We start from the raw sequence: 14,013 nt of genomic DNA, 5'->3' as shown, positions 1-14,013 counted from the left end.
GTTGCCAACTGACGACACGGTTAAACGTGTTGTATTCTGCAACTTAGGCTTGTATGCTGTGTAATGTGTTGCGAAATACGGATCGGATGACGCGGTGTCTGAGAGACTCCCGCCGGGCAGCTGCACATCGCGACTTCCGCACGATGCGGCCTCAGTGACTCCACCTGCGGATGCTTTACGTCAGCTCGTTCCTGCTTGCGGCCCGCGGGCACGTGCAGCGGGTACTCCGCCGCAAGCAGGCCCCGTTCCACCAGCGCTACGACCGACTGCCTGGCGACCAGCGCGAACGCGTGGCTGCAATGCTCAGCGACGTGCGATACGAGAAATGCTCCGTTGCACGCGAACTGAGCGATGTGCATCAACAGTTGGCATCGCTGTTCAACGCCGATGAGGCTCGGCAGCTGCTTGACCCGAGCAGTTCGTCCGGCAATGCGACGGCCGATGCAGCCCCGTACGTTTCTCCCTGGCCGCCATCACACTTCACAGGGACACTCGCGCTGATATTAACGAGGCATATCGCATACATCGCATCCTGCGCCCCCATGCGCCTAACTTTTTCGAGGAGCAGTCGTTCATCCACCTCAAGCAGAGGATGGACAATTTGATGCAGGACCATAAGTCCGAGGACTTCAAGGAGTTGGTCCCGGCGGATGTCGCTTTGGATGTGGTTGCGCTCCCCGATCCCCTATTCTCCGACGAAGGTTACGCTGTAGCTATGTCTGCCCGTAGGTGTTTGTGCATGCAACTCTAAATTCTCCCAGTGATGGATTCCCTTATCGATGACGTCAGGAGGCTGTGCAGAGCGTTAGGTTTGGATGTCGGCACTGGCGACTCCCGCGACCCGTACGATCGCCTGGCGGACTTCCTGGCGCTTAAGCGCGACGGCAGCAATGTCGACCACTGGTCTGCCAATGTCTGGCCCAAACTGAAACCGTTAATGGCCGCAGAATTTGAGTCAATAAGTGAGGAGGTATGCTTGTGCGTGTTATACGTGAGCTGTATCAGGACGTCGGGAATTGGCTGACGAGTCATCTCGAGCGCGTGGCGCACAACAGGGCCCTCGTTAACCGAGCAGAAAGCTCCGAATGGTAGGCGTGTAGGTATAGAGTTAAACTTATCGTCAGGTACGACATCAAGAGGGACCTTCCGTACGACGGTAACCGCTTGTCCCATTAACGCAAACCACCCACAGGTCTACCGTACCCAGACGCACTGCTCGACGAGCGCCGTACAGGGTACCCTATCGACCGCGCCGGGGCTTACCTATTTGGGATGCTACAGCTTTTTGCCGTTAGTTTGCTATCCCAACCTCTAGATACGCTAACAGCCATCATCGGTAGAGGGCGTCACCAAGGCGATGCTTGACGAATATGTGGACGCACTGCGCAACATCGGTTTAAAGGACTGGTTCGGTCTAAGGGGGGTCGACATATCGTCCGTATTCTTCGGCCACGACGCTGCGAACGAGCTCCCGGGGAACACCAGCGGGTCAGGGACGCAGGGCAGCTTCCCTCACAAGAAAGTTACGCGCCCTATGGCGGAATCCTGCATAAGGATTATTAACCTGTTTGCCACTGGGAATGAGCACGTTTTCGATGCTGAGCACTGGTCACCTGCATCCGTTTTCAAGCGTCTGAGCGTGCCCGGCGACACTGCTGATGGTAGTGGTAGCTCCCCGGCCGGTAACGTTGCAACACCGTCGTCGGGAGTAGACTCCAACTCCTCAGTGCAAACCAAAAGCGTCGCAACAGCCTTGTCTACAGGCGATATAGAGGATCTCGTTGGCGATTACATTAGGCGTGTGAACCGAGTGGCCAGCGGCCAGGTGGTGCGTGAATATAACCGCGTGTTCGACCGCATGGTCAAGGAGGAACTTGAGTTCCAGGCCAATGTCGGTGCTGGCACCGTCACCGACAAGGGCATCGAGTACAAGGTTCCGGCGGGGGCGCAGTTCGACGCTAAGCGAAACTACTACGTCCGTACACGGGAGGGCGTTGACCCTACACTCAAACTCGAGAATCTGCGATCGTGCGTTCTTGAGCGGCGCCGCATGCGCACCATGACCAAAGAAGGACGCGTGTACTTTTTGCGCGTGGTAGTTGCAGTCGGTGACGGCCGCGGCTACTTCGGCACTGGCGTTGGTTTCGGGAACGACCTCGGCACCGCGCGTGCCAGCGCCGTCCAGCAGGCGCTGCGTGGAATGTACTTCATCGACTTCGATCAGAAGGAGCCGCTTACGACTCCAGTGTTGGGGCAAGAGTACGGTTGCCGTGTCTACATAACTCCCAGGAAAATGGGCGCTGGCATCAAGACCAACCGAAAGTACTTGCCCCTGGCATATTTGGCCGGGCTTGACAACTGCAAGTTGACTTTTCACGGGCGCTCGTCGTGGATAACTCGCGCCAAGGCGTTGCGAAAGGCCTTGGAGCAGATATATTCCCGTCGCACAATGTGCAACGCTACTGGCATGCGGTACGTGTACGTCGGGAGCCCTGGCGACCACACAGTGCACTGGCCCGACAAGTGGTTCATTCCCATCGCCAAGGAGTACCAGTCGAAGGTCCAGCAGCTGAAGAATCTAAAGCGCGTCCACTTCCGGCGGCACGCGCACCGCGTCGTTATGCCAGAGGAGGTGGCACCCGAGGTTCCGAGCTATGCTAGGCACAAGTTCAGGTCACCTCTGGAGATAGCTGAGCAGGAGCGCAAGCACGCCCAGTACATTTCGACTACCGTGCCCAAGGTACCTCCGCCACGTGGGAATAAGGGATTAGAGTCATCCGTGGAGCAGTCCAGATGAGCTCGCTTAGTAGCTGCCTAGGTGTGACATACCTGATAAATATGTATCGATGAGTCTTTGCGTATATATTGTCAATAGTGGAATGTATATGTGTTGTGAGTATATACGGCTTGATGCATTCGGGCTAGCATGAACGGCCGTTTCCGAGGCGATTAATGGATGTACGTTATTGGGGTAATGTATCTGCTATATACACTGCTGCGTGGCCAGTAATCATCTGGCATACGAAATGGCGACGACCAGATTTGTTTTGAAGTCGTCTCTACAAACCTAATCCCGGTAATATGTCAATTACCATTGTGCCTATACGCCTGATCATTGGGTTATCGCGGACAGCACGTCCGGCTTGTTGATAATCACGTTTAATTAGAGCAAACATGTCGTATGTAAATATTCATTGTCATATGCGATTCGACCTGCAGACCCTTTACTACTGGTGGCAGCTACGCAAGCAACATCAACCAATACGTTACATCATCGTGGTTTGATATATCTAGCCAATGCGTAGTAAAGTTTAGTCAAGCAATCATATACATCTCCTGAAAGCAAGGGTATCTCTCCAAATGGATATCTTGGATTTACGGGGCCTTCAAGATGGAGGCACGAGGAATACTGCACGCAGACGATACAATTCCGTAGTGTGATGCGCTCAGCCAAATAGATTATCATTCTCCGTAGCAAGACCGAGGCAATTCATGCATGCATCAAGAAATGCATAAATGTAAAAATTAAAAGAATGTATACGATACGAACCTATACGTGTTACGATAGGTGCCTCTGGGCCGTCAACCTTAGTCGCGGCTTCGGAGGCTGGCACGACTCATCAAACGTCGTTACATCATGTCTGCAAACGTTATGCTCAGTGCTGAGGATCGTCACGTCAATACAAGCACTCAGTCGAACATTGATATGCGACGCGCTCCTATCCCGACGGGGAAAATAGACATCGCAGTTCCAATGGATGTGAAGGGCATTCTTCACACCCTTCACTGTATCATATTCGTCAGAGGTCCTTTTTCTTCTGCTGCTGTGCTGAGGGTTTCTCCAGTGACGTCGGTGTCTTGATCCCTGCCAGCAGCGCGAATCCAGCAATCGCCACGATTACAAAGACGCCAAACAGCACCAGCTGCTGGAAAATAACAGGCGTCATTCTAATATCGTTCGCCATCTCGCTGTATATTCGCTGTAGCTGGTATCAATGTCAACGTTCTATGGCGCGCTATTTACAAATACGTACAAGTTTAGAAACGGCGCCTGCTGCCGACGTATTGACTAATGTGCAAGCGTATATATTATCAGCAATGATATCCTTGGTGATGTGTGACTCGCCGGTGGTGGCAGTGCCTAACAACCGATCAGTGAGAGCACGGCACAAGATGGACGATCACAGATCGTGACGTCTAAGTCCACATTTATCAAATTAAACCGTCTGGCGGTTAAACTTCATTAGCGTAGTACACATTTTTGCAACTGTTGTTATTTTTGAGTCCCTATAAACCTATGTTAATGCACTTGTTTACAATCGTTTTAGGTAATTCCCTAGTAGGAATCCTTCGTATGCAGACGAGTCGTTGCACTGTTAAATTAGTGTCATTGCCGTTTCATGGCAGTATAAATTGGATATACATTGCCTCGCGTCTATCAGCAAAAGTCGTGAATCACTGTCGACATTTGCCGGAGTGCCCGTTGAACAATGTAAGATTCAACTCAACAATGCATCCTGTACTTAAGATGCGGGGTTCTTACGGCTACCTAAAGCATTAAAAACCTTTCATGCCTCTATCTCATATGTTATAACAAAACGCATCCACGTATTCGACTTTAGTCGTCACACTATGGGTTGTATACGTATGGATACTTTAAATTCCACGTATTTACCCATAAATACCAACAAAACCGTTATGCTACATATAGCGAGTGCTTCAGTGAAAGCAATATCACTTAGTAGGTACAGTTTAGGTGCGTTGGCACTCCATTAACAGCACTTGACATTGTGGCGACATTTTCAAGATTGCTACAAGCACGCTGAATGTTCCAGGGTATGCTACGGAAGGTTATTGGAGTTGCCACATTCCATGACGCATCATTGATATTACAAAGTGCCGGCAGCATTCCTAACTTTACATAGCCGTGCACGCAAAAGGTAACAACGCATCATTCCGAACACTCTTTACAACGCTGACGTTGTGCAGCATCGGATTTTGTAACTGATGTTGCGAGCCCAACTAAGCTTATACAAATAAAAGCAAAGTCCCTATGCAAAGGATCTCAAACATCCTGATTTGGTCACTACCAATGATGCTTAACCTATTCGTAATATAAAACTGTAAAACTGATCAATCGTTAATCCAGATGTCAACTCACATATTATGTACCAAATGCGTAACACAATAACGTTTTAGTATCAAAATGATAGCAATTCCGCGCCAGATGGATATATATTACCATCAGTAGCTTAGCGACGGGCTACGTTCATGTTACTATTACATTGCGCACTCTCTTAACATGGTGCCGTGACGACAAGCACATCGATGGTGATGGATGTCAACACAGCAGTATATTCAAAGCCTTATCGTTTAAAGTGTATACAGCAATCGCTCATTATGTTTGCAGCTGAATCATTTATTGTAAGCTTGAGAGGCCTCCCCCCAATAAAGCGTCATCAATATTACTGCGGCGACGTGTTGTAGGCAAAAGCACCCACACAGTGAACCACTTAACGATGGTCATTACATCGCATTAGGCATACTACAGCAGCGCTTATGTTGCAGAGTAGTGAGGTTATGAATATGCGTATTTCTGACCGTCTCTCGTAACCACTGCGTCAACTTTTGCAGCCGTTCCCGTTGTGGCGAACGCTGTATCACTAAACATGATGAACGGTTAATCAGCTGACGAGAATGACGCATGTGGAACTCAGTATTGCTCCCGATGTGCTGTCATGAGATGTTTGTAGTTGAATATAAAAATTTTAGCAGCGGCGATGGTAATAACCTGATTTTAGAAATTGATTAGAGGAAAGTAAAGGGAAATATTTTAAAAAGTCGAAACCACCCTATTGTATTCCCTCTATGCGACGCTTCATCTCAAATTTGAAAGCCACAATGTAATTGGTGAGTCCTGTTTGAATTAAAAAGCCAGGTGGAAATGTGATGCGCAACGCTTAGGACGAGAAATTCTAAAAAGGCTCTTATACACCTCATTAAGTGGACTAACTTGAACCGTTTCAATACTTGCAGTGTTCAATTTCAAGGAAACCATTGTTTTATAAGGAAGCTTTGAAATCGCTTGTGAACGTCAAATTCCAGCGATACATCTTATTCGCAGCTCACGGGGACAGAGTTGGGATTCATCATACGCGTAACAAGAAAGCAACATGATTACTTTGTAAATTCGCGTACTTTTGATTGAAGCACTAACATGGATGATACGTCTGTGACCCCGATCACTCATTTTCTACTTTCTTTACCCCGCGGGACGCATAGCAGGTTCTCCAATGTGGAACACTTGATAACTTCTATCATACTGCAGAAATTTTCACTAACATTGTATATTTTTGCAAGATGCCTCGCCAGTGAAAAACGGAATACGCCTTAAACATCATCCTTCGGCTTGGCACCTTGACGTCCACCTAGTCAATCTCGTAATGCTCGGACCCTGCATTCCAAAATGAAACCGAACGTCAAGGATATATCGGTAATATCACAGGACGACCATAAGAATAAAATGGTACAGCACAAAGAATCAAGCATATTTTGCTAACAGTTGATACCAGCAACGTCAATCCATTTTTCTAAAATCTGCAAAAACCCAGATATTCGTGTTGACAACCGCTTGTGTTGGTAGTGGAACCGAGTAATCTGCCCCCTCCTGTGGCACGACGGTTTGCAAACATGCGATAACCACAAAACAAAAATATTATCAAAACGTTTGCATGGTTGAAACAAGCCCGACACCATATGTGGTGTTGGCATCACACGGGCGATGTCTGCAGCTGCGCGAACACTTGCAATGCAGAATCTAGATTTCTGTGATTGATAAGCTCCTGCGTTGTGCATAGGCATCCCTGCGATTCACAGCACGCTTTAATATAGTGTCCCCCAGTTTGTCGAAGTTCACCCGCGGATAATATTGCGTATATTCATCGTCGTTCTGTATTCCGTTTGACGCAACCGATCCGTCGGACTCTTTAACGCTGCAGATGTGGACACTGTCCAGCCCTTCCTTTTCGTAGTAGGTTGAATCTGGGCACACGTTATGCTTGTGGACAACAATATGCCGTGCCATGAATTAGTGAACATACCTTTGTGTTCGTCCAAAAATGTAATTATCCTGAATGCCGTCTCCGTGTCAATCAGTCGTAAGTCGATCATTCCATTGAGTATAAACGGCCGCTGCGACACTGTGAATCGGAAATGAAACGCGCTTTTATCCCACAGATAGTACCAAGACCCTAGCAGCATGAATTTTTGCGTATTATTCAAATGTATTCGCTAGTGTTGTCACCGAACGGCCTATGGTTGTGTACCAAACGCGCAATGTTAATCCATGATCAAAAGAAGCAATGATTGTAATCAGGTTAGGCGGCACAATGTTCATCATCTCAAGTGCACGTTTGACTCCAATGTATAGAATTACCTACCAGTAGCTGTCCCATCTTGCGGACCCACTCATTGGCATCGGTTTCCGCGAAACCGAGCACCTCCATGAGGTTGTCTTGCGCTTCCACCCGCTGATAAATTGTTAATTCACGTGATTATGATTCCCGTGTGGCGCGTAGGCCGCACAGCTCATGACTGTTAATCACTTACCAGCGTGTCCTTGAGGTAGAAGAATGAGGTCAGAATTCGTACTCGCAGTGGAGCTGACAATTGCCGGAATCGGGGTACAATGTATTGCACGAGCTCTACATTGAGCATCTTTGACGCGTGGCACGATGACCAATTGTCCTTGATTAATTTCAAGTATTCTACATATTGGTCGCTGAGCTGTCTTAACGACTCATCAGTCGTCATGTCAGCCACACCGCGACGGCTGGCAATCTCAGACACCACTGCTTTGACATTCTGTTCCTTTTCGGTCATATTGAGTAGCTCTATGCTCCTATTGCTATCCAAAAGCCTCTCCAAGTCACAACAGCATGATAGCCAGCTGCCGTGGGTGACTTAAACCGCGCAATAACGCCATCTAATATTTCGTCTGCGAATTCTGCGATGTTCACATTTTTCGGCAACCTTCTTCTCACGCAGCTGAGGTCTATCAGCTCGTCTCGCGTGCTGTTGTGGAATCGCAATCCCGGGTGTCGTTACCCTTCAAAAGTACGTTCCGCTCTCGCTACCGTTACTGAGCAACTCACACATTAACAGGCAAATCACGGCGCTCGGCCTGACTGCCGTTCAGTGAGGAAGATTCGTAAGCGCCTCAGAACGGGGAAGTAGGCGTTATAGCATCGGAGCGTCTACACATCGGATTGTTAGCATAATACTGCAACGCAAGCAGAAACACTTTATCGCATCGAATATGACAATATATCGACTAATTGTGTCCGTGCTTACATATTTCGTGTATGCTTGCTGCTCATCTGAGTATTGGCACTTCTCAAGGTTTTACCTTAATCGTGCTTCTTTTTAAAGCCAGGTGTACAAACGTAGATCTACATCGATCAGCTAGGTGTCTAATGAATTCGTCTAATTCGTGCTAGTGAGCTATATACTTCCAATTGCATCCTCCTTCAACGCAGAATCGAGCTAGGCAAACAGTTCGCAAGAAGAGAAGCAACCTCCTCTCGAAATTCAGACCTAATCTGTACCACCCAACGAAAAGACGCAAAGAAGTGCGGCATCCACGCCAAAACGCAAAGACAGCCGCCTTACGTGTCATATAATAGACGTACGCATTAAAAATGAGCCTTTTACGAATTCAGTTTAAGGTTGGCACGTTTAGATGAAAAAGCAGAAAGACCTGCTACCCCAGTTGACTCGCCAATGTCTTTAGGGAGGTAGACGTAAGAAAGCCCGCTGCAGCCCTGGGCCACAGCGCAGCAACATGGCCATTGGCGCAAACGTCTGTGGGCGTTGAATGGCGGTCTCGACAATCTTAATTCTAAATCAAGTATGACGCGTAAATTTTTGAAGGTGTTTATGCTTAGGCTCCAGAGGTGGTGTATTTGGTGACGGCCTTGGTTCCCTCAGACACGGCGTGCTTAGACAATTCACCGGGCAGCAAGAGACGTACGGCGGTCTGAATTTCGCGGGAGCTGAGAGTGCTCTTCTTGTTGTACCTGATGAGCCTGGTAGCCTCGAGAGCCATGCGGTCGAAAATGTCGTTGATGAAAGAGTTCATGATAGACATAGACTTCTTGGAAACACCGGTCTCGGGGTGCACTTGCTTAAGCACCTTGTAGATGTAAAGAGAGAAACTTTCAATACGCTTCTTGCGGCGGTACCTGATCCCGAGGGATTTGCCAGCGGTTTTCTTGGCCGCTTGGCTCTTCGACGATGGCACCTTTCCGGACATCCTATCTAGGGTGCTATGACTTTGTAGCGATGCAAAATATAAATGAAAACAATTGACGATTAAGAAACAGTAAAAGGTTGTTAATGAATAAGGACGTAGGAGGATTAGGGTACGTGTTAGATGGGGTGACCACCGGTCAAGGCGTGTGTGGACTGCACTCCTTTAGCTACGCGCCGAAAGACGCCACACTTATCCTCCTAAATGCGTCCATTGGTGGGATAAGCCTGCAGAAGTTGCTGCCAAACTCGTGCAGTGGGTGGTAGTACGCTCACACGTCGCATTCGTGCTATGCATCTTGTTGGCCGCTACTATTCCCTGATGCTGTGCACGTACATATAGCATTTATAATGATACAGCTGATACGCAAATGAACCATTCGCGGAAGTGAGCAATCTATTAAGGGCACTAGAGGCGTTCACACAGAATTCGCATCTACTGAAAATGAGCTCTGATGTGTCATCTTATTCGACCATTTACACGCTGTGCAGCTGATGTCGTCACTTAGCCCGTCTTTGTTAATACTGAATCTTCCTCTGTTCCTTTATGCATCACCTCGTAGGTGCCTCCGCGTGTCGGTGTTTTTGAGCTTCGCATCTGAATATCCAATGCCACTATCTACGCATTTTGCGCATTATTAGTTGTACGATGTGCTCGGTAATGTTAGGCGGAGTCCCTTGCCGTCCATTCGTGCGACCGATGTGCCGCTTGAGCCTACTTCCGTAAGCGTTTCGTGTTTCGACCTTTTCGCTTTCCACGGTGCTATTGTCTTTTTCGGCTTTGTATGATTATTACGTTACATTTAAGAAGCTCAGATGCCAGAAAATGTTACGTCCAAAACATCAGCAGACGGGCTCGCTGAAGACTAGTGATCAACAGGCAACTGGCCAGCATCTTGCAAGTTATACGTCACGTATATACATAATTATGTAGTGGTAAGTATTTGGAGGTGGCCGTTCACCCTTATGCGACTTGTTTTGGTAACGTGAAATCTGTTATGCACAAGTGTCTAGGCAGCTGAATGTCGGCCAAATTTCAAAAAAATTTACTGGTACTGATTTTTGGAATATTTCATAGATTAATGATGGCGACTGCAGAGCAAATACTGCTTTTTAAGCATCATGACAACTGCATTGATCGGAACTATTCTACCGTTGCGTTATGCTCACAAACGCAACTCCTTCAGTGTGACAAACGCCGTAAAAATGCATATATGCAATCACTTTCATCACCACCGATGCATTAGAGCCGGATGCAATATCGTCAAGGTGATGCGCATTCACGGGACCTACAGGGCTGCATTGGCATGGCACCACACACACGTATACCGGCATATTTTCCCGTGTATTATCACTGCGATCGATTAATTAATTGTGTGCACTGCCGATGCTGCAGTGTGAACGTCGGTAAGCGGCAATATACCACGATTTATTGGACTATCGGAGGCGATTGCTCGCGAACGATGGCGAGACGGCGTTTCGCCTCTAACCCTACCCGGGCATAGCATACGCTAATAGACTGCTACCGTATGCGTATGCTGGATTATCATGTTTCGTTTTGTAGGTGGAGAAGACAGGTTTTTGTAGATGTTGGCATCCGTCAACATTAGCGCGCCGACGCAGGCTAACACTGTTAGGTGACGCTGAAGTGTCGTGGCATACGTAAATGTTATGCTGCTCACGGGGGTTGAGGGTGATGTCACACCACCGCTACGACGGCGTATCCCACCGCCGCTGACCACCATAACCGCGCCTTCCATGCCGTTAATTGTCACACATAGTGTCCTTTAGCGGTGGAAAACTATTACTTTGCGTGTGTAATGGTGTGATCCGCGTCAAGTGCGGTTACGCGTCGATCCCCTGTGCTGGCATCGCAGCTGTGGGGGATGCAACGGCCACGTTAACATCACATTTTTTGAACGCGTGGCCCACATTCTTTTTATAAGGCTCGTAGTTACCGTTCAAAATCGAAGATGGGCAGTCGTTACGAGTCCAGCGAAGGCAAGAAGGTCTACATAGGTGGGCGGCGCGTTGTCTTCGTACAATTTACGTCAGGAAACCTGAACCCGGAGGCCACCGTAGACGACGTGGAATCTCTGTTTTCAAAATTCGGCACTATTGCGAACGTATGGGTGGCCCGCAGGCCCCCGGGGTTCGCCTTTGTGGTGGGTGGACGTACACGCCTTGAGCTCAACGACGACAGACCTTCGAGGACTCCCGCGACGCAAGTGACGCCATCGACGAATTGGATGGAACCGAGTTCAAGGGCCAAAAGTACGTAGTTTGTCCGTTGCGGCCAAAATTGCCCCCAAAGTGTCTGCCTTCCAGCTAATGATGTCGCAGCCTGAAGGTTGAACTGTCTAAGGGTCCACGTCCTAGGCATCGCAGGGACCGCAGCAGGGGAAGAGACCCCTATTCTTCTAGACGTAGCCCGAGGTACGTAGGCCTACGGACCGAGGAAACAACATTACGTTCAGCCCCCGCAAGCGCAGCCGAACTAAGTCGCGATCACGATCACGCAGCGGAGGCAGGCGCATCAGGTCCCGCAGCCCCAGCTACGGGAGGGCGAGCTCTAGGGACCGTCGTTGAAGAAATTCACGGGCTCATAACTCAGCGCACCACTTGTTCTCTTCCCTAATCTGCATGAGGCATGAATCACCACACTAGCATTTGCTCCACCTCCTACCGTCACAGCAAACGACATCGCATCGGCTATAGCGACATATTTTTCGCCGATGATACGCATGACCATCTGGTAGTGGTCCCAACCGTCGCTTCGTTCACTGTGTCTGTCGGCGGGCATGCAACGTCCGACGCCGCAGCATCTCTGTGAGATAAAAGACTTACCCTGGCCTCCTCTTCAGGAGTGAAGTCGTTAACAATGTTGAATTCGTCCCTGATATCTTGTACCGACTTGCCCTTGATCATGGAAGCCAGCTTGGCGCAGACAAGGTCGAGCAGCGGTTTGATGTCCAGAAAGTTTTCCGCCTGCTCACAGTGCGGACAAAGCTCACGTACATCGCATCGCTTACCATTATCAGCTCAAAAAGCGTCTCCTTGTCCACGTTGACGAACTCGCAGTCCCAGGGGCAGACGAACTGTAGAGACGTTTATCACTAGTACACACTGGCTATCACATACCTCAATCAGACGTGCTGATTTAAGTGGCTTCGGTATAGGCTTCGCCGGGTTGTCCCAGTGGTAGCGGCAGTAGTCGATGATCTTGCCCAGGATACGCGTGCTGATTTCTGGCAGCTGTATGGGCTCCAGCTCGCTGCTGTCATCGTAATCTGGGCTCATGTGCGAGGTTGAGAAAGCGGCTCACCTTGAAGCGTGTTGTTCAGGACGACGCTGAGCGAGATTACGTGGCGCTCTACGGTGAACACGTCACCTTCCGCAGAAATGAGCTGCACATTCATCGTGTAAAGTAAGTAGTGTAATATTAGGGCATTGTGAAGGGATTTTATGCTTTGGTTTCCTTGTCGCGCTGCATCATCTGCTCAAGGTAACCCGCCGGGTTGCAGGCTGCGTAGAAGGTGGAATATATGGCTTTCATCGCAACCCTAGAGACCATGAACGCGATGTATCTGTTGAAGGATGTCAACACGTTAATGTCCTCCGGCTTCTTCGCACCCGACGTTGGCACCTGCACACTGTGTCCAACTCGACGTGGCACTTACCTCTGCCAAGTCGATCTCCGAGACGGGGACGCGCTCGAAGTCGACGATCATGAAGGGCATGTACGAATATGTCTGGCGGTGATAGCTGGCGTTCGTGGTCTTGGTGAATCTGCTTAGGAGGTAGTAGGGCAGGATGATGTTGGACAACACGCCGATGAGTCCGACGATCATCCTTAATATCTTGTAGATGTTCAGTTTCGAGGCAATGAAGCGCATCGCGATGTCCGTCATCGTCGGCACCTGTCCCTCACTATTGAACATTGCGGGGTTCGCAGCCGCTCGCCTTTCCTCCAGCGCCTGCAGCAAGGCGGAAACTCGACGCAGCCCAGCACCGAACAGATCGCAGATGCACGTGATGACACACAACACAAGCAAAATGTGCAACATCTTGTCGAAGCAGACACGTAATCTCCACTCAGTAACCAACGATAGAATCCCCTCCTAAATCTCCGAAGGTGGCCCCGGAGCACGCGACAGAGGGCTCACGACGGCTGACGGAAGACTGCCTGCCGCAGCTGGGTATTGAGGTCCACAAATTGGGCGTTCAACCCGCCGAGCTTTGCCACCAGCTGTGCCTTCACTGCGGTCAATTTAGGCAGGTCCTTGGCAGCAGATTCGCGTTCGCTTGTAATCTCGGCTTGCAGCTCCGACGGATCCCGCAAAATTAAGCTGCGCGTGTATGTAACACAGACTCTCTAAACTTACACGCGGGAGACCTGTTTGTAAACCCGCTGACCGGGTTGGGTGTTTTCAAGCTGCGCACTGTGAAGGCGCGTGGGCGTGTGCGGCCTACCGATTCGAGCGCGGCCTCGCAACGCTTCTGGCCAACCTGAAGACCGCCAATCCGTTTATTGATTTTGTTGATTTGCGTGTTCAGGACCTCGATCTGCGCCTGTGTCTCCTGGAGCAACTGGAATTGCTGCGGCGGGGTCAAAAATACACATTACTACACAACCTGCAGCGTTGTAGTAGAATCGTATGATTGTTCCATTAGCGTGAATTATAAAGTGGTTCGGATGGCGCG

The 14,013-nt window shown here is 49.3% G+C and overlaps 6 protein-coding genes across 6 annotated transcripts; 2 read left to right on the top strand and 4 right to left on the bottom strand.

Moving 5' to 3' along the window:
- Positions 1 to 170: 170 nt before the first annotated feature.
- On the top strand, positions 171 to 2,797 carry BBBOND_0401360 (-30S ribosomal protein S5; the record flags this gene model as incomplete). Its single annotated transcript, XM_012914376.1, is given in 7 exon segments — positions 171 to 451; positions 487 to 725; positions 762 to 970; positions 1,006 to 1,088; positions 1,101 to 1,156; positions 1,193 to 1,290; positions 1,328 to 2,797. The coding sequence occupies 7 exon segments, from the start codon at positions 171 to 173 to the stop codon at positions 2,795 to 2,797; spliced, it is 2,436 nt and encodes an 811-aa protein (XP_012769830.1).
- Positions 2,798 to 6,817: 4,020 nt separating this feature from the next.
- Positions 6,818 to 7,881, bottom strand: BBBOND_0401350 (hypothetical protein, conserved; the record flags this gene model as incomplete). The annotated part of the gene is made up of 4 exons (XM_012914375.1): positions 6,818 to 7,041; positions 7,101 to 7,191; positions 7,440 to 7,529; positions 7,609 to 7,881. 4 exons carry the CDS (start codon positions 7,879 to 7,881, stop codon positions 6,818 to 6,820), a joined length of 678 nt encoding a protein of 225 aa, XP_012769829.1.
- Positions 7,882 to 8,941: 1,060 nt separating this feature from the next.
- Positions 8,942 to 9,313, bottom strand: BBBOND_0401340 (histone H2B.1, putative; the record flags this gene model as incomplete). Its single annotated transcript, XM_012914374.1, has 1 exon — positions 8,942 to 9,313. One exon carries the CDS (start codon positions 9,311 to 9,313, stop codon positions 8,942 to 8,944), a length of 372 nt encoding a protein of 123 aa, XP_012769828.1.
- Positions 9,314 to 11,282: 1,969 nt separating this feature from the next.
- On the top strand, positions 11,283 to 11,885 carry BBBOND_0401330 (splicing factor, arginine/serine-rich 3, putative; the record flags this gene model as incomplete). The annotated part of the gene is made up of 5 exons (XM_012914373.1): positions 11,283 to 11,328; positions 11,365 to 11,474; positions 11,513 to 11,583; positions 11,653 to 11,745; positions 11,837 to 11,885. 5 exons carry the CDS (start codon positions 11,283 to 11,285, stop codon positions 11,883 to 11,885), a joined length of 369 nt encoding a protein of 122 aa, XP_012769827.1.
- Positions 11,886 to 11,912: 27 nt separating this feature from the next.
- On the bottom strand, positions 11,913 to 12,728 carry BBBOND_0401320 (cytosolic glycoprotein FP21, putative; the record flags this gene model as incomplete). The annotated part of the gene is made up of 6 exons (XM_012914372.1): positions 11,913 to 11,948; positions 11,996 to 12,136; positions 12,157 to 12,297; positions 12,342 to 12,407; positions 12,451 to 12,599; positions 12,635 to 12,728. The coding sequence occupies 6 exons, from the start codon at positions 12,726 to 12,728 to the stop codon at positions 11,913 to 11,915; spliced, it is 627 nt and encodes a 208-aa protein (XP_012769826.1).
- Positions 12,729 to 12,772: 44 nt separating this feature from the next.
- Positions 12,773 to 13,980, bottom strand: BBBOND_0401310 (hypothetical protein, conserved; the record flags this gene model as incomplete). The annotated part of the gene is made up of 7 exons (XM_012914371.1): positions 12,773 to 12,955; positions 12,990 to 13,376; positions 13,417 to 13,495; positions 13,539 to 13,658; positions 13,695 to 13,744; positions 13,783 to 13,908; positions 13,945 to 13,980. The coding sequence occupies 7 exons, from the start codon at positions 13,978 to 13,980 to the stop codon at positions 12,773 to 12,775; spliced, it is 981 nt and encodes a 326-aa protein (XP_012769825.1).
- Positions 13,981 to 14,013: the final 33 nt, after the last annotated feature.

Source organism: Babesia bigemina (assembly GCF_000981445.1).
Source record: "Babesia bigemina genome assembly Bbig001, chromosome : IV".
NCBI lineage: Eukaryota > Apicomplexa > Aconoidasida > Piroplasmida > Babesiidae > Babesia > Babesia bigemina.
This window is presented reverse-complemented; position numbering and strand designations above follow the sequence as displayed.